At 48.6% G+C, this 27,744-nt stretch overlaps 1 protein-coding gene across 1 annotated transcript in view; it reads right to left on the bottom strand.

The window, feature by feature from the left end:
• PGR (progesterone receptor) overlaps positions 1–27,744 on the bottom strand; it is a 194,084-nt gene that overhangs the window by 44,311 nt on the left and 122,029 nt on the right. Inside the window, exon 3 of the mRNA XM_073662139.1 lies at positions 17,123–17,239. Within this exon, the coding sequence (XP_073518240.1) occupies positions 17,123–17,239 (117 nt within the window). The remainder of the gene's footprint in view (positions 1–17,122; positions 17,240–27,744) is intronic.

The following is a 27,744-nucleotide window of genomic DNA, read 5'->3' as shown; positions in this document are numbered from 1 at the left end:
AACTGGTAAGTATAAGACTAGGGGCACGGAACTTAGTGGCACCGCTCCTGCGGTAAAGTATAGAAAACGCTGGAGTGGTGCTTTAAGACTCTTGGCTGATCGACACCCCAAATGCTTTCAACAAGTGGAAAATGGATCTGACCAGAAGATTAGTCCATGATCTCTGCAGAATTTCTACGAGGCTGACACTATTTCAGAAACATGCAAAAAAAAAACCACTGCAAATACTGGAGACAAAATTATCTTCTGCTTCCACTTATCATTCCTTTCTAGGTTGATGTTTCATTTATGGACAAATGTCAGAGTCACGGTTATTATAACTGAGCACAATCAATGTATGATCCATCACAGCGACGTCTCCACTAACGATGATTTCTCCATCCCACTTACATATCTTACATAACTGATATCACAGATCTATCAGCAGACACTATTTTGATGTTTTTTTTCTTCCAGCGCTTCATAAACTAAAATGATATAATAACATTTTCCAGCCAGTATCTCCAGGTCACGATGCCCTGGATTTCGGCTTCTGGTAAGTGAGCTCACGAACACCTTTTCCTTGCAAGTGAAAAACAATTTGACATTAAACTTCATATATAAATCAACTGAAAGAAAAAACATTCCACATTGTAATACGATGTATCATCCCACACAACGGTCGTTCTCCAAGACTTTAGAGGGTCTCCTGTGTAAGTGGATACATGATATTACAATATTTATGGATGTGTGGCGCCCCTGAGGGTTCGGTCGCCACAGAGGTATTGCATCTCACCCAGAGGTGTGGTGTCTCACTCTCAGGTAAGGAAGGAGTATGGCTCAGGACCCTAACACTACATCCACTGCACCACATTTCCGGGGGACAGGGCGACAATGCTCCTATGGGAGAGCACAACTGTCCCTGATCCCTGGCTGGAGTGGGGAGGAACCACCTAGAGAGGGGGAACTATGTAGTGGATGGGTGGAGGATGTAGATCCTGGCAGCACTGGAGTAGGAGGTATAAAAGTAAGGAACCATCTTAGATCAGGGTTCTGTCTGGTGAGAAGTGGGTAGAGTCAGACTGAGGTGCTGACAGGGGGCAGAGGCTCTGTACGAGCTCTACTCCACAGGCGGGCCTAGTCAGCAGGCCTGAGCCTGGGAGAGAGAAAGAGGGAGCAGGAAGGCTCCAGGAACCGAAGGGACCCTAGGGGTACGGGCCGTGCAACCGCCACCCGTACGCCCGCCGCTGCCAGGAGGTAGGGGCATCAGGCCAGGAGAAGGGAACCAGATCCCTCAACCAGCAGAGACTACAGGGCTCAACTGGGAACTGGAGGCTGCAGGACTTTAAGGACAGCAGGCCGTCCACACCAGCCACTAGGAAAGTAGCCACACAGGACCCAGGGGACGGAACATACGTCGCCCGCTAAGGTCTGAGGACACTGGACAGAGGTGCCGCTAGGTGTGAGGTACAAGGAGAGAGGCCAGAGAGGACACACTGAAGGGGGTCCTGCTAAATGCTCCAGAGATACCTGAGGGTCGACCGAGCCCCTTACTGCGTGAGCACAGGACGTCGTGGGCTCTTACACTGGCCCTGTAAGTGGAACTGCTTAACCGTGAGTAAAAGCTCTGGGACTGCATCGTCTGGACTCTGTGATTCTTCTTGCACCGCGACACCTTGCACCATCACCCCCATCATCCCTACATGCTGCCCTGAAGCTACACTCTTCCTGTGGGGAGTTACACTACCTTGTGGGGCATATTACCAGCTTCAGCGGACTGCTCCGCAGCGGCGGTTCTCAATAACCGCATTCCACAGGTGGCGTAGTCAGACTATTTAAACTAGATACACATAGACTACTCTGGTTTGACCGCCCTGGGTCACGGACCGGGTCACCGCCACGGTGACTACAACCCCCAGCATCTACAGGCCCGGCTCCGGGTATCCCCATGGCCCAGGGGGCGAGTCAACTTTGGCGTAGTCGGCAGGATTCGAAACCAGCCCGTTATCATCGGGTATTGTGTGCCTAGAGACTGTTTCACTGTACTGAATGTGGCGCCTGCCCAAGAAGAACGGACACCATTATGTGCCAGCCAAACAACAACCAAAGGTCACCTCCCATCGTGGGCCAGGTTCCAGAATGGCGCCAAAAGTGGAGCCCGCCCCAACCAGCAGTGATCATGTATGTGGATGTGTCCATCGACGTGGGGGGGCAGCCCTTGGAGGTGACCGACAGCAGACTGCCCTGGAACCACCCTCGAAAGGGGAGAGGAGGCAGGAAAACTGAGAGACAGGGTGTGGTCTGGACCAGTCGAGGCAGGCCACACCCGGAAAAGGAGATGGACCGTGGCTGCTCCGGAGACCCTGCCAGCGCCATGCTGCCGGCCGAAGCACCTTATACCCTGGAGGAGCTGGTGGCCAAGCTCCCCCGGGAGGATACCGAGTTCCTCCGCGCCGGCATGGAAGATCTGGGCCGGAGGATGGCCAGGGCACAGCGAGACGCCATCGCGGACTGGAAGAGGGAGATGGAATAGAGGATGGCGGCCCGGCAGCCAGCGACGCTGCCCAGCACCGGCAGCGCCCCAGCCTCCGAGGACCAGGATCGAGGTCAGGAGACCGCGTCTGACACAGGAGCAGCCGCAGGAGCAGGTAGGAGAAGTTCTCCTGTGCCGGACGCTGTAAGCGTGGACCTGCCCCTGGACCCCCTGGTGGAGTCGCAGATCCCGGGTGTCACCGAAGCGGCCCCACTCCCGTCGCCAGAGCCGGGCCCTTTAAACCAGGGCGAGACCGCCACGTGCTCGCTATGCGCGTACCAGGGCGCACAAGTTCAAAGTGCCCTCCAGACCCCGGAACCAGCTCCAGTCATCAGCTCCTAGGCCCGCTCCTAGGCCCTCTGCAGGAGCCGCCCCCTCCGACACCCGAATGGGTGTATGGGCGCTTCCCCTGGGACTGGTCCGCGGAGGTGGAGGACCAGCGGCCTTCACTCCTGCCCGCACCACAGCCCGCCGCCGCCGTCTCCCAGGTCCCGGAGGATGAGGCCCAATTCGAGTGGGAGCACTCGGTGGAGGATCTGATGGGGTTCTCCCAGGAGACCAGGGCAGCCGCAGCACGCCGCAAAAAGTTCTGCCACCAGCAGCTGATCCAGTATGAGTGGGAGCGCAGCTTACGGTGTGTGCGGTGGGAGCAACTCGAGGCCAGAAATATGGAGGAGAAGGCCTGGACCCGCCATGACAAGCGAGCGGCTCGTGGTCCCAGAATTACCGGGACCGTGGTGAAATTCAACCTGGACGCGGGATGGGGGTTCGTCTGGGACCCGCTGACAGACACGGATCTCTTTGTAAATAGGAAAGACGTGGAATCCCGCCTGCCAGAGAGACATCCAGATCGGGACCTGTATCCCGGGGACACCGTGTCCTACACCAGGCACCGAGGAGTCAGGGGCTGGTATGCCCTACACGTCCACTGGGTGGAGACAGAGTCCCACCATGCTGAAGACCCGGCTGGGTCAGCCTGTGATAGGCCAGAGCCTCCCCGCAGGGAGCACCCTTACTGAGTACAGTAGGTGGAGCAAAACTTTAAAAATGTAAATAAGTTACCCGTTATGGTATGCAGAGACACTGCGAGTTCAAGTTTACCCAGTTGCCCGGAAGGGTGCAATCAAAAGTTAACAAGTTTCCTTGTGTGCACTTAAGTTACCCGGAACGGGTCTAAGAGACTAACCGGTTGAGAACTGGGAGCAGCCACTTCTTGTAAATAGTTGCACTTCTTAAGGTGCCCCTTATTGGTTTTATAAGAACTACAACGAGTACCTCAGAACAAAAACCCGTTGGAGGTGGCCAAAGACGAGGTCCAGCATCTGGATCGTCTAAGCCCTGCAGCCACCCCAGGACCTCCGTTGAGGGTTGGAACGGGTCCCTCATGTTCGTGTTTGCAAGTTCGCACTTTATTGAAAAATGGACACCTGGTTGCAGGCATCACTGTGACCGGTTGACCAAAAGTTTTACTTGAAAATGTGTTGATATGAAGAATGCTTACCAAGAAAAATGTTTTATATACAACAATGTGCTTATACTAGGGAAAAGTTTTATAATGTTTTATACGCAAAGGAGATGTTTATAATGTCTGATATATGTGAAGAAATGTTTTATAACATGTGAAGAAAGTGTTTATAATATGTTTGGTAAAGAAAATGTAACTAGCAACGTTGAAAGAAGTAGGCCTCCCATAAAGGGAAGAAGTGTTGTATACCATCTTATATGTGGATGCATCCTAAAAGTTTTTGTATGTCTTTGATAAATATATATCTGTCTTTTGCTCAGTTCCAGTCCGCGGACGTGCTGTGTTTTACCAGGGGGGTGTGTGGCGCCCCTGAGGGTTCAGTCGCCACAGAGGTATTGCATCTCACCCAGAGGTGTGGTGTCTCACTCTCAGGTAAGGAAGGAGTATGGCTCAGGACCCTAACACTACATCCACTGCACCACATTTCCGGGGGACAGGGCGACAATGCTCCTATGGGAGAGCACAACTGTCAATGATCCCTGGCTGGAGTGGGGAGGAACCACCTAGAGAGGGGGAACTATGTAGTGGATGGGTGGAGGACGTAGATCCTGGCAGCACTGGAGTAGGAGGTATAAAAGTAAGGAACCATCTTAGATCAGGGTTCTGTCTGGTGAGAAGTGGGTAGAGTCAGACTGAGGTGCTGACAGGGGGCAGAGGCTCTGTATGAGCTCTGCTCCACAGGCGGGCCTAGTCAGCAGGCCTGACCCTGGGAGAGAGAAAGAGGGAGCAGGAAGGCTCCAGGAACCGAAGGGACCCTAGGGGTACGGGCCGTGCAACCGCCACCCGTACGCCCGCCACTGCCAGGAGGTAGGGGCGTCAGGCCAGGAGAAGGGAACCGGATCCCTCAACCAGCAGAGACTACAGGGCTCAACTGGGAACCGGAGGCTGCAGGACTTTAAGGACAGCAGGCCATCCACACCAGCCACTAGGAAAGTAGCCACATAGGACCCAGGGGACGGAACATACGTCGCCCGCTAAGGTCCGAGGACACTGGACAGAGGTGCCGCTAGGTGTGAGGTACAAGGAGAGAGGCCAGAGAGGACACACTGAAGGGGGTCCTGCTAAATGCTCCAGGGATACCTGAGGGTCGATCGAGCCCCTTACTGCGTGAGCACAGGACGTCGTGGGCTCTTACACTGGCCCTGTAAGTGGAACTGCTTAACCGTGAGTAAAAGCTCTGGGACTGCATCATCTGGACTCTGTGATTCTTCTTGCACCGCGACACCTTGCACCATCACCCCCATCATCCCTACACGCTGCCCTGAAGCTACACTCTTCCTGTGGGGAGTTACACTACCCTGCTGCGCATATCACCAGCTTCAGATGCAGATGAAGATCTTCAGCAAAGTTGATGCTGGCAAACTTCTTCATATTGCTTGCTCAGAAGTCTGGAGGAAAACTAGGCTGCTTGGCCATTACATCCAGCGACTTGCCACTCTCTGCCCATACTGACGTTGGTCTTAAATAAAACTGATTGATTTTACAGTATAAGTTTTCTGTGCACATGAAATGCAGGTTATTATTGGTCTCCTAGACCTGATAAAACTGGTCTACTTACTATTAAAAAATCCATGTCAGAATGGTTATTTTTTATGTAAAAGGTTAAACTCAAGATCCACCCATCTAGGCTGATTACAAGCTACTCTCTGCTGAATATATTCTCACCTAACTTGACTGAAAGCTCCTCAGTGTCCTCCTCCCTGCTGCTGCTAAATCTCAGATTGAAAGCTCATCAGCTGAATATCCTCCCACCTACACTGATTGACAGCTCCTTAATGTCCCTCCTACCTGCTGCTGAATCTTCTTCCACCAAGCCTGTTTGACAGTACCTCCTCTCCGCTGTTGCTAAATCTCTGATTGAAAGCTCATCAGTTTCCCTGCTCTCCATGCTGCTGAATCTCCACACACGAAGCCTGATTGAACGACCCTATGTGTCCTCCTCCCCGCTGCTGCTGAATCTCCTCCTTCCTTGTCTGATTAACAGCTTCTCAAAGTCCTCCTCCCTGCTGAATCTATTCTTACCTAACCTGATTGAAAGCTTGTCAATGTCCTCCTGCCTGCTGCTGAATATCCTCCCACCTAGTCTGACTGACAGATCCTCAATGGTCCTCCTCCCCGCTGCTGCATGTCCACCCACCTAGCCTGATTTAAAATACCTTTATATCCTCCTCCTTGCGTCTTCTGAATCTCTTCTACATTGTTTGATTACCAGCTCCTCAGTGGCCCTCCTTTCTGTTGCTGCTGAATCTCTACCCATCTTGCCCGATTACAGCTCCTTAGTGTCTCCACCCTGCTACTTCTGAAATCTCACCCTGTTCAATACAAGCTGCAGCTGTCAGTCAAGCTGAGTGGTCAAAGACCAAATACACTCGAGGTCATGAGCTCTCTCACTCTTTGGCTGGACTCATAAAATGCTCATGTAAATATCAGGAATATACAGGCACTCAGACATGGATTTCAAAGTAAGTACCATAGTCTCATCAGGTCTAAGAGATCTATGAATGTAGTTTATATTGTGAAACCTGGTGACAGATCTGCTTTAATGCTACAAAATTAATGTCAGGGTTTGTCATTATGTCATAGTGATCTGTAAGTGATATACGTAAATGTGGCGCCCCTGCGGGTCCAGTTGCCACATAGGTACTGCATCTCACCCAGAGGTGTGGTACCCCACTCTCAGGTAAGGAGGGAGCACTACCAGTGACCCAACCACTCACATCCAACACTACACCACTTCATAAGGAAAGGTCCAGATAGCTCCTGTTAGGAAGGTGGAACTAAGTAGAGGAGGTGGGTGGAGGAAGTAGTTTAGGTGAGCACTGACAGAACAGTATAAAAGAAGGGTAGAAACATCTAGAAGAGTTAGTGATGGGTAAAATGCGATTTTTTGGTGAGCCGGCTCTTTTGGCTCCGAAAATGGCTCTTCATTTCCTATTACCTTTGGCTTTAAATTTGAAGCCAAATTCTGGTATGTTTTAACCCATGATTGTATACCTTTTAGTAAAAATCTACACATGTGCCAATTTATGACATAAAACAGAATAGTTTCCAGAATAACCAGATTTTATATTATTTGCTGTAAAAACTTTAACAAACACAAAATGAACATGCAAAATACCAACAAGATACTAATTATCAGTGCCACATTTTAAAGCTACCTTCACACTTGGCGAGTTCGCTGTGGGCTTTCTGCTGCAAACAGTCTGCAGAAAAACTGCAGTATCAAATGTCGCATCTGCATCCAGGCGGATTTAGATAAGGAATTTGCTGCGGAATTCACCCGTCCATTGACTGCAATGAATTTCGCATATCGGATATTCTGCACATACTGACATGCTGCTGCTGAAGCCAATTTCACACCTCATGTCAGATTCTGAATTTTTCCACGAAGTGAGAATGTGTTTTGGATAAAAACCATTGCCACTGTTGGCTTCTGTAAATGCCATGGAATTTCCACGCTGATGATCTGCATGGAAACTCTGCTGCAAATCCACAAAGTGTGAAGGCAGCCTAAAATTGTCTTTAGGGCCCATTGGATAGATAAACTAAGTGCCATAGCTTGGATGGACTGATTCAGTTTATTTCTTCTGTTATTATCTGTTTTGGAAAAGACTGTTTTTTTGGTGTCCCATCAAGGACCAATGTCTTTTGCCATCACTAATATAATGTCATTAAAGGGGTTGGATCACATGGGCATTAGTGCCATTAATTGAAGAGAACTTTTTAAAATAGGTATATTCTCCATATACTTATTTTAAAAATTCTGCTTCAATCCTGCTGGTATTCCATAAAAACCTATGTAACTGTTTACATGGGTTTCCATGGAAGTTGTCCTGTGCCGGAGCCCTATTCAGCAAAAGACACACAGGATGCGACCATGTTGTCGGCCAGCGCTCGCTGACTGACCGCATGGACCATGCAGCACCCGAGCCTGCGATCCAGTGATGCTCAATCCAGCGATGGTATGTCTGCAGAGGAGATCCTTACCTGCCCTGCCCATATGCATCGCTGGATCATTTGTTCTCTTCCATTCAAGTGAATGAGAGAGAACAAGGGACGCACATTTACATCCGCTGTTTCTCCCTCGCTCAGCGAGGATTTACAAGCTGGCGGTAAATAACTATAATCAGGCTAAATCCAGATGTCAGTGTTCCTTTAATAAAGTGCCTGACTGCCTGACTGCTGCTTGCTTGTCACAGATTGGAGGGGGGCGGGGCTGTGAGTCAGTGCTATGTGCGGCAGCAGGAGGAGCAGGCATTCTCAGTCTCCTGGATAAGATCAGAGTGACTACTGCCGGGAGGGAGGGGCCGGGAGGGGTGGGGCCAGAGGGGAGGGAGGGGCGGGGCCAGAGGGGAGGGAGGGGCGGGGCCAGAGGGGAGGGAGGGGCGGGGCCAGAGGGGACTGACTGTGGAACGTGAACTGGCAAAGAGCCGTTTAAATTTCAATTGGCTCCCTGCCAGGAGCCGACTCATATGATTCACTATAAAGAGCCGGCTCTTAGAGCCGGCTCGTTCAGGAGCTACCCATCACTAAGAAGAGTCCATTTTTCCTGCTTCCAGAGCTTGGAGCAGGAGTTCAGAGAGTGAGGAGAGAAGACCGGAGCAGTGAGAGGGGCTCCAGAGATAGAAGGGATCCTAGGGGCACGGCGAGTGCGGGATGCCACCCATGCGCCCAAGTTCACGCTGACCGTGAAGAGATCAGGTCGCAGTAGGGGACCTGCTCCAGACTAGTGGAGGACTACAAGACTCAGCTAGCAAACCAGTGGTTGCAGTATCTTCAAGTGAAGTAGCCAACAACCACACACATTCACTGAAAAGGTGGCCTTATAGGACAAAAGGGGACAGACAGGACGTCGCCCGACAAGGCCCGCGGCCACTGGCTCGGGACACTGTGTGTGAGGCGCAGGGCAGGAGGGCGAGAGCCAGCGTAGGGAGACGACCTGGAGAGGTACACAGAAAGGGGTCTCGCTCAAGTGCTTCCAAGATATCTGGGAGTTGGCTGGATCACTTCCCCGAAGAACACAGGACGACGTGGGCGGTTATAGCCAGCTGCAGCGGTAACCTGGAACTGCTTAAGAACTGTGAGTAAAGCCTGAAGACTGCACCCCACTGTGTCCTTGATTTATTGCTGCGTCACCGGCCCTGCACTACACTGTCCCTGCCAACAACATCTACCTCATCAAGTCCTCTACACTGCCCTGGAGCTTAGCTCTGCACGTGGAGAGCTGAACCAACTCTGCTGCATCACCATCAGCTCCAGAGGATCTGCACTGCAGTGGTGGCCCCATATAGCTGCATACCACGGGTGGCGTCACTAACTTTATTTCCGAAAACTTTATTTCCCCTATTGACTTTCCGTTTGTTGATCGCCCTGGGCCACGGACCGGGTCACTGCCGCCGTAACTAGCCCAATAGAACCGACCGGCCCGGCTACCGAGCACCCCACGGCCCCAGGGGGTGCGTCATAAACATTATGACATATACTAAATATAGCAACTTACATACAGATGTAGCAGAATCAAATTTGTTCTTAAGCAGTAACCATCATTTTAATTTTAAAAATCAATAATATACATGAAAATAAGACATTTTGTAATATATCTCATCAGAGAAATCTGCTTCTTTCTCCTCCTGAACTCATCATTCATTCTAAAAATTCTCTATTCTGTATTCAGTGAAGACAGATTATTACATTACTGAGACAGGAGATGACGGTTGGTGCTTATAAGATTCTATGTAGAGAGGAGAAGGTGAGAGGGATGAGGAGGGAGGAGCTAGAAGCAGAGCTCCTCCTCCCTCCAGTCTACATAGAATGTGGTTGGCTATTTTTCCCTGTAACTAAACGTACAATATAAAAAAAACTGTAGCAAGAAATGAATAAAAAAAGTCCCCCAACAAAAACAAATCTGAAAAAAGTGCCACTTATTTTGTATAAAAGAACCTGCACATATAAGGAATTCACATGACCGTAATAACGGGAAGAATTAATTAATCATGTTATTTATTCCTAATTATAAACAGTGTCAATATTAAAAAAAAAATAGCAAAAACATCAGTTTTCTATATTTCCATCACAAATAAATAAATGAATAATAATAAAATAATGAAATAAAATAATAATAAAAATGACACAGCAAGTTCTATGAACCCGTAAAAATCGATAAAAAGCGAAACAATTGCTCTCGCATAAAACAAATCCTCATACAGGCGGAGAAATAATAATAGTAAAAAAAAAGTAAAAAAAAAATAAAATAAAAATGTAATTATAAACTGAACTGCATTATATTTTTTTCTTTTTTTAGTTTGGACACATTTTAGTTTTGCTATGGAACCCTATGATTTCAGTGCAAGCCCCTAGAAACCTGGTCATTTAGTAGTAATTACCCTGAGTTGTCAGTAACCCAATGGTACTTAAAGGGTTATTCCCGTCATAGTCGGGAAAGTGACTATTTCTGTAATGTCCATAGACGTGAATGGGAGCAATGGAAACCGCATAGCACAGCCGCTCTTGGTTGTGTCCGACAGTGTCATAGGTACTGATTAATGCCTTGGCACGACATGTTAATATATTCTTTTGAATAGGTTTTCTGGAATTTAAAGAAATCCAACAAGAAAAATTGTGATCAAATAAAATTAAGAAAATTATGTATTTAATAAATCCTCCGGCATTCTGCACCGTTACTTAACTGGTTCCAGCCAGTTTTTGGTAATTGACCTGCAATGATAGCGTGCCACACATACTGGCATCACTTCTGCAGCCCACCATCACAGCATGGGGACCACAAGAGCAGTTGGAGCAGCAGGGGATTTATCAGGTTTTTTTTTTATCATTAAAGGGAATCTTTCAGCAGGTTTTTGCTATGTAACCCATGATTATCATGATGTAGGGGCAGAAACCCTGATTCCAGTGATGTGTCACTTACTAGGATGTGTGCTGTTGTTTCAAAACAAATAGTGTTTTATCAGGAGGAGATTATCACTACAGGACTAGGTGTCTCGTGCCTCCTGGTCCAACTCCCCCCCCCCACAACTGATTGGCAGCCTTCTGCCTCTGCACAGTGTACACAGAAAGCAGCCAATCAGAGGTGTGGGCGGGGTTATGCAGAGCTCAGCATTCAGAGAACTGCAGAGAAAACTGTGATTGTATCACAACTGCTTCACTCACTGACATATCACTGGATTCAGGGTCTCTGCTGCTGTCAGATTACATAGCAAAAATCTTTTCACAGATTCCCTTTAAATTTCTTCCTCTTAGCTGTATTTTTTTAAAATCCTAAACATCCCCTTTTAAGTCACCTTACCTTTTCTGTATTTTTTTGGACATTATTTCAGGTTCTCAGGAAGCCATAGTGTTCGCGGACCACCTCAATACATGGTCAAGGAGGGCAATAGAGGGTCTTGAACTACAGAAAAGGGTGATGCCTGACTCCCCCACACAGGAGGGTGCTGCCTAGAACTGCCAGCTCCTACGGGCAGCAACAGGAAACCAGCGTCAGAGCGGGATTCAGAGGGCGCTATACGCTCTGCAGGTCATACATCAGATCTCTCTGAGTCTCTAATTCCCGCTTTCCCCCCTCTATTTATATGGAAAAGTTATTTGTGATGCAGATTTTCTAAATCACGCAGAGTTCAGATGTTGTTCCGATGTTGTCTGATCTGTGGGGGCGCCCTGACCTTCACAGATAAGCTGCTATTCAATTACCACTGCTCTTATTAAGCAACATAATATACAACCAACGAGACGATATTTTCTAAGGGGTTTTCATTTTTTTTTTATCACCAACTGAGAATATTCATTTAAGAACTTTTGGCAATCAGGAATATTAAAAAAATGGAAGAATGTAGGAAGAGCGTACATGTAAAAGTGCAGAAAATATCCAATCTGTAGGAGCGAGCATCATATACACAGTTTATGTGTGATCGGATAGTGGAGAGGGCGAATAAAACCGGTGTGATGGGTGACGCTGCTGTATACTGACTGTGTTATGCTCTCCTGGATAATTAGTGTATTATGTAATATTATTATTAAAGGGTTTATTCAGATCTGTATTTTTCAGATTATAAGACGCACTTGCTTTCCTCCATATTTGGGAGGACAATGGTGGTGCGTCTTATAATCCAAAGTGAGCTTAACGGGGGACAGTTGTGGGAAGCCCACTGCAGGGAAATGTACGGGAAAGGGGACTCCACTCCCCGCTGCCAACATCTTATGAGGGCCCAGTGTCTGTAGCATCGCTCCGCTCCTGCCACCGTCAGCCTCCTGAAGCAGCGATCCTTCCTCCTGTTACCCCGCTCCACCACAGCCGCCCCCCAATTAATCTACCATTAAAATGGACTATAAGACGCACCACCATTTTTAAAATATTTTTTTTTCCTATTTTTCACCCCAGATTTTTGGGGTGCGTTTTATGGTCCGGTGCATCTTATAATCCGCAAAATACGGTATTTTATTTTTTTGGGGCCAAAGAATTAACATGCAGGTAGTTGCTAACTACCTGCCTGTTCTATCCGTCACTGACGCAGAGTGATCGCTGACCACGTGATCAGAGCAGCTCTTCCTCTTCCGATCTGCTCGGTCTGTAACGTGGCGCGGGGCGGCAGCTGTGGGCGAGGTTCTCGTTTTTTTTTTAAAAAAAATGTGTTGTATTTGTCAATAAGAATGTAAAAACGTATGAAATGCTGATAATTGTACTTTACTAACTAAGGCTGTGTGCCCACAATGTGTTTTTTAAGCGTTTCCGCAGCGGCAAAAACGCTGCAGAAACGCTTAAAAAACGCATGGTAGAAGGTCTGCCATGTTCCCCAATGATAATCCGGATGTGCTTTCCACATGCTGCAGAAATTTCCGCTGCGGATTATCATTGCGGAAAAATCCGCAGCACTACCAATTATTTTGCGGAAGTGCTGCGTTTTCGCCGCCATTGACTTGCATTAGAACGCATGGATTCCGCTTCACTAGATAAGCACATGCGGATTACATGCGTTCAATGTGTGGATGGTACCCGGGTTTGGAGAAGAGGAGACTCTCCTCCGGACCCGGGTACCATAGAACCTGTAAAAACAAAAAATATGATACTTACCTTCTGATGGCCCCCTCTGTGCTCGTCCTCCCATGCCAGTAGATCGCGGCGGACTGGAGGACCTGCGCTGACGTCATAGTCATGTGACGGGTCATGCGACTCTGACGTCGGCAGGTCCTTCAGTGTACCGCGATCTGCCGGCAGTCACCACCGAGCGAAGCGAGACACCGGGGTCCATCGGAAGGTAAGTATAGATTTATTTTTTATTTTTTTACATTTTCTCGGGTCACACTATATAAATCCATGCCGGTTGCATGGATTTATATAGTGTGACCAAGTTGTCAAACACTTTCCAAGTGATGCTAAAATCGCCTGGAAAGCGCTTGTCAACCCGCATGCGGAAATGCATGTGAATAACGCTTCACATCCGCTTGTCCCTGGCAGGAAAAACGCACGTACAATCCGCATGTACAATCCGCATGTACAATCCGCATGTACAATCCGCATGTACAATCCGCATGTACAATCCGCATGCGTTTTTTTCTGCCAGGGAGAAGCAGAAACGCTCAGGAAAAATCCGGAGCATTTCTGCATCGTGGGCACATAGCCTAAAAGTTCGAAAAACACCGAAGTAGCAAAATATGTGAAAAGGAAATACTAAAACTTCTAAACAAAATAGGCAACGGCAGAGAAGATGGGATGGACCAAGATACATTTGGGTTAATGGAATAAGAAATATTCCAAAGAAAGTAATTTATGGCATGTTCACAGGAGATAGTATGACGATCGGTTAGGAGACGAGCCCCCCGCTGGGACCCTCCCCGTTGCGTGAACGGGTTATTACTTATATGTACAAGCTTCTTTTCTTTATATAGTTTTCTCACTGGGATAATCCTCTGTATGATCTTGGAATGAGAAGAAGAACTCTGGCATTACCACAGCAAAGAATGAATCCAATTTATTTGGAATTTAAAGAGAGTTCTCAATAATGAGGAAAAATGAAAAAATAATTCTCACAATTTTGAGTGGAAAAATATAAAGAGAGAAAGAAAGAAATGCCAGTGATGATCAGACTATATAATGTTTTCAAGGACTGTAGCAGTAATGGATGCTCCTCTAATAGAAATATATGCCATAGGTTGTTAATGGATTAAAGGCCCATAGATCTTAACAGCTCATTTACATATTAAAAAAAGGGTATTTCACAAGAATAAGACATCGGATCTCAGATATCAAGGTATCATTTTATTCAGCTTCCTATGACCTGCATGCCCATATAGACGGCTTAGTAGGGTTGATCCTACTGACAGATTCCCTTTAACTCATTCTGCCGCTGGCAGTATCCATTACCCGGCAATAGAAGACAAATGGTACAAAATTTGTAATGAAACTCAATTACAAAAATGATGACCCCCCCATACATATTTTTATTTACCTGTTTTATGAGAATAGCATCCCCCCAACAGGTGAAAATCCAGCAGCTGTCGGTGGTAGACTATAACTGACAACATGATGCATCAGTCAAGTAAGGAGTTGGCACCAACCATGGCCATTTAGCCCCTTAGATGCTGCTGTCAATTGTGACTACGGCATTTAGATGGATATCAAAGTGTGGGGGTCCGTTGCACCCTGAGATGATGATTACGTGGCCCTGATAGTTGCCATTGCAAATCATGGCCAAATAATGGCCTTAGAGTCTGCCGGCTGTAGTAAACTCTTCAGAAGGTAGCAACATTTAAGAGGTAAAAATAACATTTTTCTTTCCTGTCATGTCACTTTGCATTAATTCCTGAAAATCACCTGAAGGGTTAATAAACTACCTGACAGCAGTTTTGAATATGTTAAGGGGCGCTGTTTTTAAGATGTTATCATCTTGGGGGGGTTTTCCAATATATGAGTTCCCAAAAGTCACTTCAAAACTGAATACGTCTCTAACAAAAAATTTTTTTAAATTTCCTTGAAAAAAAAAAATGAAAGATTGCTGCTACACGTTCAAACCTTCTAAAATGCTAACAAAATAAAAGAACATTTTATAGATGGTGCTGATATAAGGTAGACATGAGGGAAATTGTATTTATTAACCTTATTGTGTGGTGTCGATCTGGATTAAAGGAATACTCAGTCGAAGTTTGAACATTGCTAAGCTTTTGAAATTTTTGGGCAAATTTCTGATATTTTTATAAATAAATCCAAAATTGTTTGACCTAAATTTACCGTTAACATAAGGTAGAATGTGTCACGAAAAAGTAATCATAAAATTAATGGGATATGTTTAAACATTCTAGAGTTATTGCCACAAAAATTGACGCATGACAGTTTTGAAAAAATAGGCCTGGTTATTAAGGGGTTGACTAAAAAAAATGATTGCCCCCCCCTCCCCCCGTTTCCCTCCGAAGTAGTCCATATCCTTAAATTCTAGGTCAAGCTTGCCAATCTTTCAATGCCAATTCTGATAACGCTCTATGTGGTTATCGTTCTTTGACAAGCAAACTCAGCTGTCGGTGTGGCATATGGTATCAATCCCTTGCTTAACGCGCTGAAGAATAATCTCTGTGACGGCTCCATGTAACTTGGCACGATCATAATGTAATCAACAAAAAGACAGAACTTCCCTTTCCTGAGATTGGAAACTGCCTTAAAGACTTCCTCCTGTTTCTTATTTTATTGCTTTATTATTTTACAAGACATCAAAGATTGTTTTCAGGATTCTATTCAGTTTCAGAACATTTTCAAAAAGGGACGATTCCTATTTAGCATCACAAGCCAAACTGTGAGGTCTTAAATATTGTGTGCGACAGTCAGATATATCACAGGATTCAATAAAAATGAATTTACATCTACTCTGTTGGTTTTCTGGTTATTTTTATAGTTTTAGGAGGACTTGTGAATATTTTTCGTTCTATCAAAAAGTTGAATCAACTTTCTTTCATATTTTGTTTCTGTACACAAACCATTAATAGAAGGTCATTTCTTATTGTTTCAAGCCAATGTTATATTGTTTAACTGCTATAATTCTTGGTGTTCTTTTGTTGACAGCTTGGGTCATGTAGGTTACGCCATTAAACTACGCCAAGTAAAAGAGATTTGCAGATAAACAAGGCTCAGAGTCCTAAAATGTACTGGAACTAGAATTAGATATCAAGATTCTCCGGCTGGGCCCCAAATCTAATGTTGCATAGAAGGAAGGCTAAGTTTGCGTCGCGGTTTCATCATTCACTGTGTCCTAGGGACGCTGTGAGTGACAGCTCAGCCGCCCTATAGGATATGGAGTGCGCTGGACTGTCAGTATTGTGAGTGACGTTCTGGGCTGTCAACATTTTGATTGACAATCCTGCTGCTCAATCTGGCCTAGCCTGCGGGCTTTCCTCCAGATCCTTCCCCTACTTGATTATTTACTAGCTATTTAGCTGGCTATCTATGAGCAGACCGTTGTCAACTGTAGCTTTGCTCTGTTATGTGTGTGCTTTTTTCTGTGTCTCTCTCTGATCTGGTTGCCGGACCTTGGATTTCTCTTGACTATTCATGTGGATTATCCCTTTTGCTCTTGAGTCTTGACTCTCTCTAAGCTCAGATAGCTGAACCCGGACTTGGCCTCTGACTATCTGTTCCTCTTATCTCTTTATCTTAACGTACCCTCTTGACATTGGACCACAGATTGTTACTTGACCACACTTTTGTATTGCCCCTCTGCATTGCGAGCCCCCCATTGTATCTGACCTCGGACCTCCTGACTAACCTGACTACCCTGTTGCACACGGCTTCTCCATGAAAAGTAACTCAGCATCACAGTTTGTATGAACTTTTCATAATTACAATCAATTTTTTCTTTCACCTTTTTGACAGTGCATAGATATATTGTTGACCTATGGGAACGTTCATGGGCTCCATATGTATCAAGAAGATAGACAAAAAAAATGATAAAACACAAGTCAAAACAGCAAACAAGAAAATTAAGAAGAAGAACTAAAACCCCCAAATAACGCAGGCAAACTATAGTATAACATGTTGGAAATATATTAAGTTCTCTAAGCTGTACTGCCAGGTTATCACGGATTGTGCCTCTTACCTCCCAGAATCATGCCAGCTTGGCAGCATTTTCTCAGTCTGCACGATGGACAATTCTTTCTTCTGATTTTATCCACAATGCAGTCATTCCGCCCAGCGCATAAGTAATTGTGCTGCCCTGAAGTGAGAGAGAGAATAGTAGGGTAATTTGTATAGTAGAATGGTGAATTATTAGTATTAGTGTTTATATGGTATTAGTGGTTATTAGTCAATGGGATCATACACCCAGTGTAACAGCATAGAGACAATGGATAGGATAAGGTCAAAATGATGTCACAGCACAACAATAACTCACGGTCATGTCACAGTACAGGGATAATACACACAGTGATGTCACAGTACAAGGATAATACACACAGTGATGTCACAGTACAAGGATAATACACACAGTGATGTCACAGTACATGGATAATACACACAGTGATGTCACAGTACAGGGATAATACACACAATCATATTACAGTACAGAGGATAATACACACAGTGAAGTCACAGTACATGGATAATACACACAGCGATGTCACAGTACAGGGATAATACACACAGTGATGTCACAGTACATGGATAATACACACAGTGATGTCACAGTACATGGATAATACACACAGTGATGTCACAGTACAGGGATAATACACACAATCATATTACAGTACAGAGGATAATACACACAGTGAAGTCACAGTACAGGGATAATACACACAGTGATGTCACAGTACAGGGATAATACACACAGTGATGAAACAGTACAGGGGATAATACACACAGTGATGTCACAGTACAGGGATAATACACACAGTGATGTCACAGTACCGGAATAATAAACACAGTGATCTCACAGTACAGAAATAACAAACACAGTGATGTCACAGTACAGGGAAATTACATACAGTGATGTCACAGTACAGGGAAATTGCATACAGTGATGTCACAGCACAGGGATAAAAGGGGTAATGACGCGCCCCCTGGGCCATGTTTGGGGTGCGGCGCGCGTGCGCGCGGGGAATACCCGGAGCCGGATCCGATGGGGGTAGTAGTCTTCGTGTGGCGGTGACCCGGTCCGTGCCCAGGGTGGTCAAACTAAGTGGCGTTATTGATATAATGGTATTAGTGTCCGACTACGCCACCCGTTGAATGCGGCTATGAAGCCGCCACTGCAGGGCAGTCCGCTGAGGCCGGTGGTACGGATGTGCAGCGTGGATGGTATAACCCCCAACGGGAGGGGTATAGCCTCAGGGCAGCTGATGAAGCAGGAAAAGATGATAGTGGTAGTGGTGGTGTGACAAGGAAGCTCAGAGACGTGCAATTGCAGTTTTCACAGCTTTACTCACAGTTCTTTATCAGGTCCCTTGTGTACAGCTAGGACCACCCGAGCCGTGCTGCGTCCACCAGGTGTGGGACTCGGCCAACTCCCAGGCAGTTCCAGAGCGTGGTCCTGAGCTCCCCTCTCTTCCTTTCTACTGGCCGTCCCCACCAGGGATCCACCTTTGTCCAGCTCCCTCGGGCCTTCTGGTGGTGAAACCTTTCCCGGTTTCCCTGACCCTATATGGTATGCCTTCCTGGTAGATATGGCGAGGGGTCGCGCCAAAACTTGTCCACGACCTCCGGTTCCTGGCTAAGGATAATTGGCCTTCACCAGTTTGGGATCCGGCACCCTGTTCTGCCAACCCTTCACCCGTTATTTCGTGGGATCTCAGGGTTCCCTCTCTCTTGCGTCTCTGGGCCTTTCCTGGTGTTTCTGTTCCTTCTTCCTCTGACTTCTCTCTCTCTCCCTCTCTCAGCTTCAGGCCTCCACTCCAGGCCTGACTCTGGAGCTGGGCCCAGACTGAGCCACAGCTCCCTGTCAGCCCTCTCTGGCTGAGCTCCTCTCTGCACAGAACAGACCCTGATCTAAGATGGTGCCCACCTTATATACTCCCTTCTGACACCCGAGCCCAGGTGACGAGCAACCAATGGGCTCCTACCTCTGCCCAGAGTCCCTCCCCTCTCTGCTCCTACACCACTAGGATGTTCCTCCCCCCTCCCCACTCCAGCCAGGGACAGAAGCTGTCGTACCTGCACATCTATCTGGTGGGAGTACCGTTGATCTGTCCCCCGGAAATGGGGTGAGTGTGGTGCATGCAGCTATCTGAGCCCAGTTCCACACTCCATCCTTACCCGGGAGTGGAATACCACACCTCTGGTCTGAGGTGCAATACCCCTGTAGCAGCCGAGTTCTCGGGGTGCTACATTCCCCCCTGGTAAACCACAGCACGTCCTCGGGCTGGAATAGAGCAAAAGCAAATTACAACATACAAAATTTTTAAAGTGAACTCACATATAAGACGTTAACCAACAACTCATCCCTTTATGGGAGGTACTCTTTTCTTCTTTCTCTTAACGTTACAGGTATAAAACATTACGGAAACATTATCAGACTTTCTTCACATACTTATAAAATACCATTAACTCTTTTAGCATCATATAAAACTTTGTCATATAAAACATTCTTGACCAACACGTTCTTGATCTCTGGCCACCGTGCAACTTGTGACCAGGTAAAGTGCAACAGTCACTAGTTCCAAAGTAGAAAAGCAGTTCTTCTATAAAACCAGTAGGGGGCGCCTTAAGAAGCGCAACTATTTACAGGGTGGCCGCTCTCAGTCCTCGGCCAGTGGGAATAGGGAAATGGCTGCTCACAGTCCTCAGCCTGGTTGGGGATTAGGGCACACAGGTAACAGTTCACACAAACACCAATTTTACGACAGTTCTTGTACCCCGACGGGTAACTATATACAGTCCTTCTTTACCACTCTCTAATAATGGTGTCCTCTTCGTGCTCCTTCCTGAGGGTAGTCTTCAGACCCGTCCGGGTCCTCTTGGCTTTCCCCATACTGTATCTCCTCCTCAGTCAGCCGGTGTACGTGAAGGGCGTACGGTCCTTTGGCACACTGTTGCCGGGTGAAGGTGACCTCATCACCCGGGTAGAGGTCACGTCCGCGGTGTCCCTCCGGCAGGTGGCTCTCGACATCCCTGCGGGTGACAAAGACGTCGCCGGGGGTTCGGTGATCCCGGATAAAGCCCCAGCCATGCTCCAACTGGAACTTTATTACGGTCCCGTTGGCGCGGGGACCGTGGGCCGCACGGGGGTTTCGTCGGGCCCGGCGTTTCTGCTCCGCGCTTTGGACCTGCAGCTGTTCCTCGCGGATTCGCCTCTCCCACCGTTCTCTCCCAAAGACCTCTAGCTGTTGACCGCAGCACTCCTCACGCCGGGCTGCGGCCGCCCGGGTTTCCTTGGTGAACCCCATGAGGTCCTCACCGGTCGGATCCCATGCAAATTGGGCGTCCTCCAACGAGAGCGGGACAATTTTGACGGGCGCCGGAGCCGGGATCAGTGGCTCGCACAGGGGCCTTTCCTTCCGGAGTCGGGGGTTGACGTACTCCGGTGGCCACACGAAGGGCAGCCCGTCCGGGCTGGTATGTTGTGCAAACAGATCGGCGCCCAGGGGTGGCACTGTGGAGGTTGAGGGCGCCGTAAGGGCAGCAGCGTCCGGGGGTGCTCGGCCTTGCGTCCAGGCCGGGGGCACCTCCTGTTTTGACGCGCTCCGGGTCAGGGGGCGTGGCGCGGAAGGGGGCGTGACCGCGGCTCCGGCCGCTTGAGGCCTAGTTGGGAGCAGTGGCGGTGCGGCAACGGGCGCGGTGAGTGGGACTTCGGGCTCTGAGACGGGGAGCTGGGGCAGGCTTTCGGCTACTGGGCTCGGGGTGGTGACGTCCCCATTACCTGCTTCCATCCCTGCGTCTCCCTCCACGGCGTCGTCTCCGGCCTTCGTCCCTCCTGCACCATCCTCAGGGGCAGACATGCTCCACGTTGCGGGTGGCGTCCTCTGGTGGCGGGTTCCAGCCTGCTGGGCCATCTCCCTTCCCCATTCGGCCAGTGCTTCCTGCTGTACTCGGGCCATCTTCCGGGCCAAGGCCTCCAGCGCAGTCTGTGCACGCTCCCGATCTCTGGGGAGCTGTGCCAGGATTTCCACCAGGCCTTCTGGGGTGGCGGCCTGCAGCAGGCCCCGGACCACGGGGTCGGTACCGCTTGTCTCTTCCTCCATTCCCGGGTGTGATCTGTCCAGACTCCTCCAGGCTGCACCCATCTTCTCCGTTTTGTTCTCTATCCGCCCCCCTTGGGAGTGGTCCCGGGGCAACTTAGTGACAGTCCGTTTCAGGGGCAGACCCCCCACTTTGATGGACATTTCCATGGTGGTAGTCTCGGCTGGTGGGGGCGGTCCCCTCCTTTGGCGCCACTCTGGGGCCATGCCCACGATGGGAGGTGGTCTCTTGCCACTCTCTGGCACGCCCACAATGGCGTCCGCTCTGCCAGGGCGGGAAACTGTCCAAGATGGCGGGAATCGTCTCCTGATGGCGGGAAACTTCGCTGATGGCGGGCAAAGGCTGCAGATGGCGGGCAAACGGCGGTAAACGACTCCGGATGGCGTATGATGGCGGGAACCCTCTGGAATTGGCGGGAGACTCCTTTTTGAGGTAAATGTGAACTTTTCTTCAGGCACGCAGTACCCGGTGGTTGCGGGCACGTAATCCTGCCGACTACGCCAAAGTTGACGCGCCCCCTGGGCCATGTTTGGGGTGCGGCGCGCGTGCGCGCGGGGAATACCCGGAGCCGGATCCGATGGGGGTAGTAGTCTTCGTGTGGCGGTGACCCGGTCCGTGCCCAGGGTGGTCAAACTAAGTGGCGTTATTGATATAATGGTATTAGTGTCCGACTACGCCACCCGTTGAATGCGGCTATGAAGCCGCCGCTGCAGGGCAGTCCGCTGAGGCCGGTGGTACGGATGTGCAGCGTGGATGGTATAACCCCCAACGGGAGGGGTATAGCCTCAGGGCAGCTGATGAAGCAGGAAAAGATGATAGTGGTAGTGGTGGTGTGACAAGGAAGCTCAGAGACGTGCAATTGCAGTTTTCACAGCTTTACTCACAGTTCTTTATCAGGTCCCTTGTGTACAGCTAGGACCACCCGAGCCGTGCTGCGTCCACCAGGTGTGGGACTCGGCCAACTCCCAGGCAGTTCCAGAGCGTGGTCCTGAGCTCCCCTCTCTTCCTTTCTACTGGCCGTCCCCACCAGGGATCCACCTTTGTCCAGCTCCCTCGGGCCTTCTGGTGGTGAAACCTTTCCCGGTTTCCCTGACCCTATATGGTATGCCTTCCTGGTAGATATGGCGAGGGGTCGCGCCAAAACTTGTCCACGACCTCCGGTTCCTGGCTAAGGATAATTGGCCTTCACCAGTTTGGGATCCGGCACCCTGTTCTGCCAACCCTTCACCCGTTATTTCGTGGGATCTCAGGGTTCCCTCTCTCTTGCGTCTCTGGGCCTTTCCTGGTGTTTCTGTTCCTTCTTCCTCTGACTTCTCTCTCTCTCCCTCTCTCAGCTTCAGGCCTCCACTCCAGGCCTGACTCTGGAGCTGGGCCCAGACTGAGCCACAGCTCCCTGTCAGCCCTCTCTGGCTGAGCTCCTCTCTGCACAGAACAGACCCTGATCTAAGATGGTGCCCACCTTATATACTCCCTTCTGACACCCGAGCCCAGGTGACGAGCAACCAATGGGCTCCTACCTCTGCCCAGAGTCCCTCCCCTCTCTGCTCCTACACCACTAGGATGTTCCTCCCCCCTCCCCACTCCAGCCAGGGACAGAAGCTGTCGTACCTGCACATCTATCTGGTGGGAGTACCGTTGATCTGTCCCCCGGAAATGGGGTGAGTGTGGTGCATGCAGCTATCTGAGCCCAGTTCCACACTCCATCCTTACCCGGGAGTGGAATACCACACCTCTGGTCTGAGGTGCAATACCCCTGTAGCAGCCGAGTCCTCGGGGTGCTACAGTAACGTTTCTCCTTGTGGAGAGTGACATGCCAAGTCTGGCATGCCAATGTGAGAAGACTTTCCCATTATCATGCCAGACTTGGCATGTCACTCTCCACAAGGAGAAATGTTACCCCGTGGATCCCGATCAGACGCCTCTCATCTAGTCAAACCAGGTCTTTTACTGAAGAGGGGCTGCACACCAAAACACAGAGTCTGCAAATTGAGATTCTGGTTTGGCTTTTCTCTTAATTCATGTGACAAGGCTCATTAAAGCATCAATATTGACTTTTAGGATTGCTGCTTCCAATAGGTGGCACTAAAGTTCTAGAGGCAATTTGCACATTTCATTTCCCAGAGGAGCATTGCAAGGCTTACAAGTCTCCTCACATTGGCATGCCAGGATTGGCATATCACTCTTCACAAGGAGAAAAGTTACCCCTTGGATCCTTGTCAGACTCCTCTAACTCGGCCAAACCAGATTTCACACTTTACACTGATGAGGGACAGCACACCAAAACACATTGTCTGCAAACTGAGGTTCTAGTGTGACTTTTGTCCTAAGTCATGTAATAAGCCTCATTAAAGGGTCGATATTGACTTTTAGGATTGCTACTTCCAATAGGTGGCTCTAGAGTTATAGTCCTCTTCCTCTCTGAAGAGGCAATCAGAATAGAGATAATACTTACAATGATGTCACAGTAGAGGGGTAATAAGCACAGTGATGTCACAGTATGGGTATAATACACACAGTGATGTCACAGTATAGGGCTAATACACAGAGTGATGTCACAGTAAAAGGATAAAAAACAGTGACGTAACTGCATTGGGATAAACACACAGTGATGTCACAGTACAGAGCTAATACACACAGTGATGTCACAGTACAGGGATAATACACACAGTGATGTCACAGTACAGGGGTAATACACAAAGTGATGTCACAGAACAGAGATAATGCACAAAGAAATGTAACTGTACAGGGATAACACACAGAGTGATGTCACAGTATAGGGATAATACACACAGTGATGTCACAGAACAGAGATAATGCACAAAGAAATGTAACAGTACAGGGATAATACACAAAGTGATGTCACAGTACAGGGATAATACACACAGTGATGTCACAGTACAGGGATAATACACACAGTGAGGTCACAGTACAGGGATAATACACACAGTGATGTCATAGTACAAGGATAATACACAGAGATGTCACAGTACAGAGATAATACACACAGTGATGTCACAGTACAGGGATAATACACAGAGTGATGACACAGTACAGGGATAATACACACAGTGATGTCACAGTACAGAGATAATATACATAGTGATGTCACAGTACAGAGATAATACACATAGAGATGTCACAGTACAGGGTTAATACACACAGTGAGGTCACAGTACAGGGATAATACACACAGTGAGGTCACAGTACAGGGATAATACACACAGTGATGTCACAGTACAGGGATAATACACACAGTGATGTCACAGTACAGGGATAATACACACAGTGATGTCACAGTACAGGGGTAATGCACACAGCGATGTCACAGTACAGGGGTAATACACACAGTGATGTCACAGTACAGGAATAATACACACAGTGATGTCACAGTACAATGATGTCACAGTACAGGGATAATACACACAGTGATGTCACAGTACAGGGGTAATACAGTGATGTCACAGTACAGGGATAATACACACAGTGATGTCACAGTACAGGGATAATACACACAGTGATGTCACAGTACAGGGATAATATACACAGTGATGTCCCAGTACAGGGTGTGAGGCAGTGACTGGGATTGTATACGAGGGACGTTATATATCCCCCAGAATGTGTACAGAGACCTATTAAATCCACTGGAGTGCATTGCAGTCACAAACTCATCTGCGGCTGCAATGCAGGAATGAAGGTGAGCATTACCTGGTCAGGCTATCTGGCTAAGGCAGATTAATAAAACCCGGCAGGGCCTTCATTTCTTGGAGGAGGTTAAAGGAAGGCAGTGGGGCGGCCTCCTCCCTCCAACCCTGGTTTTCCAGTGGCTCTTGCCACAGGTTCTTTGTCACGAAAACACACTTGGTGAGACCTTGCAGCCCTCTGACACCCCCTTATCCTGCCGGTCAAACACGGTATTGACCGAGGATAAGCACGGGCGCAGCTGCTCTAATTTATGTCGACTATTGTGGCACATGATGTGACAGGACGTATATATACCACCAGTACCTTCCAGGAACGTATGTATACCTCCGTCCAGCCACCCTCACACCACAATATCACATAAATACTGGTATACTGCCACCACCGACCGCTTAACAGGTGGATCGGGTACCCGTTAGGTAACGTGCATTAGCGGGTGAGGAACGTGTTTGCTCGACATAGGACAAGAAGAACAAAGCTGGTAAATAATAATGATTTACTCCCGAAAGTGGGCAGTGTTTACAAAAGATATACAAGATATTATAAAAGAGACAATTTACATGTATGCATAAAACAGTTATTAAAATAAAAGGGATAAGTAATAGCAAAACCTGGACCACGAGGTGATGGTCTCAGATTCTGTGGGGGGACGGCTCCCCAGAAATTAAATGTGATTCTTCCACGCAGCGAGGAGTACATGCGTCTGACGTCCCGGGTAAGAATGAAGTAAAATGGCCGTTCTGGTTTTTAGTAAAGAGGCCAAAACACTAGGAGACACCCATGTTGTTTACCTCACACGGGGGCTCGGTTTTGTGAACCCACCCAGCTGCAGAAGACATAACAATCCTTCAGATTTCATATCTTGGTATGGGGGTGTCCCACATCCAAGATGGAGACATCATGTTTGCCGTCACCAATATTCATGAAGATGGATATCAAATATGATATCTCTATGACGCTCAGAAGCTCAGAACCCATTTCCCAGGTTCCTGGTGGTCTCCCAGCCACGAAAACCACACCATCACAATTGGAAAAAGGTGAACATCTCAAAAATGTGGTCCCTGTGTTTGTGCAGTCATGTGCATTATTAAAATCGACATTAAAAGTTTGTACAGTTAGACAATAGGATTGGAGGGAAAATCCAGGGTATACCAGTATGCTTGCTGACGTTTTATGGCAGTAATAAAAATTCCTGGTTTGGGGGGAAGCCAGAGTGAGTTCTATGTAGCCTCTTCCAAATGAGCAGGGAGTGGAAATTTAAGACACCTCATTTTTAAAACTAGGACAAAAATACATTTTGCCTGACACCTCCCCCTTTTTAGACTGCGCTATGGAGGTAGGACCTTCTGGTATCTCTGGAGGCTCCCCTCGCCGGGACAACCCATCAGCATTGCCATGCTCGCTGCCTTTGCGGTGTTGAACGGTAAAGTCGAACTGCTGGAGGGTGAGGCTCCAGCATAACAACCTTCCGTTGGCACCGGACATGGTGTGCAGCCAACTCGGGGTTGTGGTCAGTCACGACAGTGAAGGGGCGCCCGTACAAGTAAGGCTGTAAACGGTTGAGGGCCCATACAATGGCCAGGCACTCCTTCTCTATGGTGGAATAGGCCACTTCCCTCGGCAGCAGTTTCCGACTTAGGTACAACACGGGGTGTTCTTGGTTCCCCGAGTCGACCTGGCTGAGTACAGCACCGAGGCCAAACTCACTGGCGTCGGTCTGTACGAAGAGTGGCCGTGTGCCGTCGACCGCCTTTAGCACAGGAGAGCTGCTCAGGGCAGTCTTCAAAGCCCGAAAGGCCACCTCGCATTCATCTGTCCATTTGACTGAATGGGGTAGGCTCCTCCTGGTGAGGTCTGTCAAGGGCTTCGCAAGGCTACTATAGTCTTGTACAAAGCGTCTATAGTACCCTGCGGTGCCCAAGAAGGACTGCACCTGCTTCTTGGTCCTGGGGGTGGGCCAGGACACGATAGCATCCACCTTCCCAGGCTCTGGCTTCAGAGTACCCCCACCTACCCGGTGCCCCAGGTAGTGGACCTCGTTCACGCCCATCTGGCACTTTCCTGGCCTGATGGTCAAGCCCGCCTGGTGAATGCGCCTGAGCACCTTCTGCAGATGCTCGAGGTGATCCTCCCAGGTGGGACTGAAGATGGCAATGTCATCCAGGTACGCCACTGCGTACCTCTCCAGTCCCTGGAGCAGGTGGTTTGACTATTCGCTGGAAAGTGGCAGGGGCATTTTTCATGCCAAAAGGCATGACCGTGGATTCATACAATCCGAAGGGGGTGATAAAGGCGGACTTCTCCTGGGCCCCGGGGCTCAAGGGAATCTGCCAATATCCCCGACTCAGATCCATAATGGAGAGATAGCTCGCGCTGGCTAACAGCTCCAGCAGTTCCTCAATGCGTGGCATTGGTTGTGCGTCAGAGGCTGTGATAGCGTTGAGCCCCCTGTAGTCCACACAGAACTGGGTGGTCCGGTCCTTCTTTGGCACCAGGACTACAGGTGAGGCCCACACGCTCTTGGACCGCTTAATCACCCCCAACTTCAGCATCTCCTCGACCTCCTGGCGCATGACATGCTGCACCTCATCGGAGATTCGATAGGCTGTCCGCCGGAGTGGGGCATGATTCCCGGTGTCCACTTCATGGACCGCCACTTCAGTCCTGCCAGGCAGGTTGGTGAACACTGCTTGGAAGGGTTTCAGCACTGCTCGCATCTGAGACCTCTGGTCTGCGGATAGCAAGGCGCTTATCTCTACATCCTCTAGGGACCGCTGGCCTTCGCTTGGGCCAGCATGTCCAAGAGGGGGTCGTCCTCCCCATCCTCGGGCAGGCTGCAGACCGGTA

This window comes from Phyllobates terribilis, unplaced genomic scaffold (assembly GCF_046119375.1).
Source record: "Phyllobates terribilis strain yellow unplaced genomic scaffold, ASM4611937v1 Scaffold_2__4_contigs__length_985480577, whole genome shotgun sequence".
NCBI lineage: Eukaryota > Metazoa > Chordata > Amphibia > Anura > Dendrobatidae > Phyllobates > Phyllobates terribilis.
This window is presented reverse-complemented; position numbering and strand designations above follow the sequence as displayed.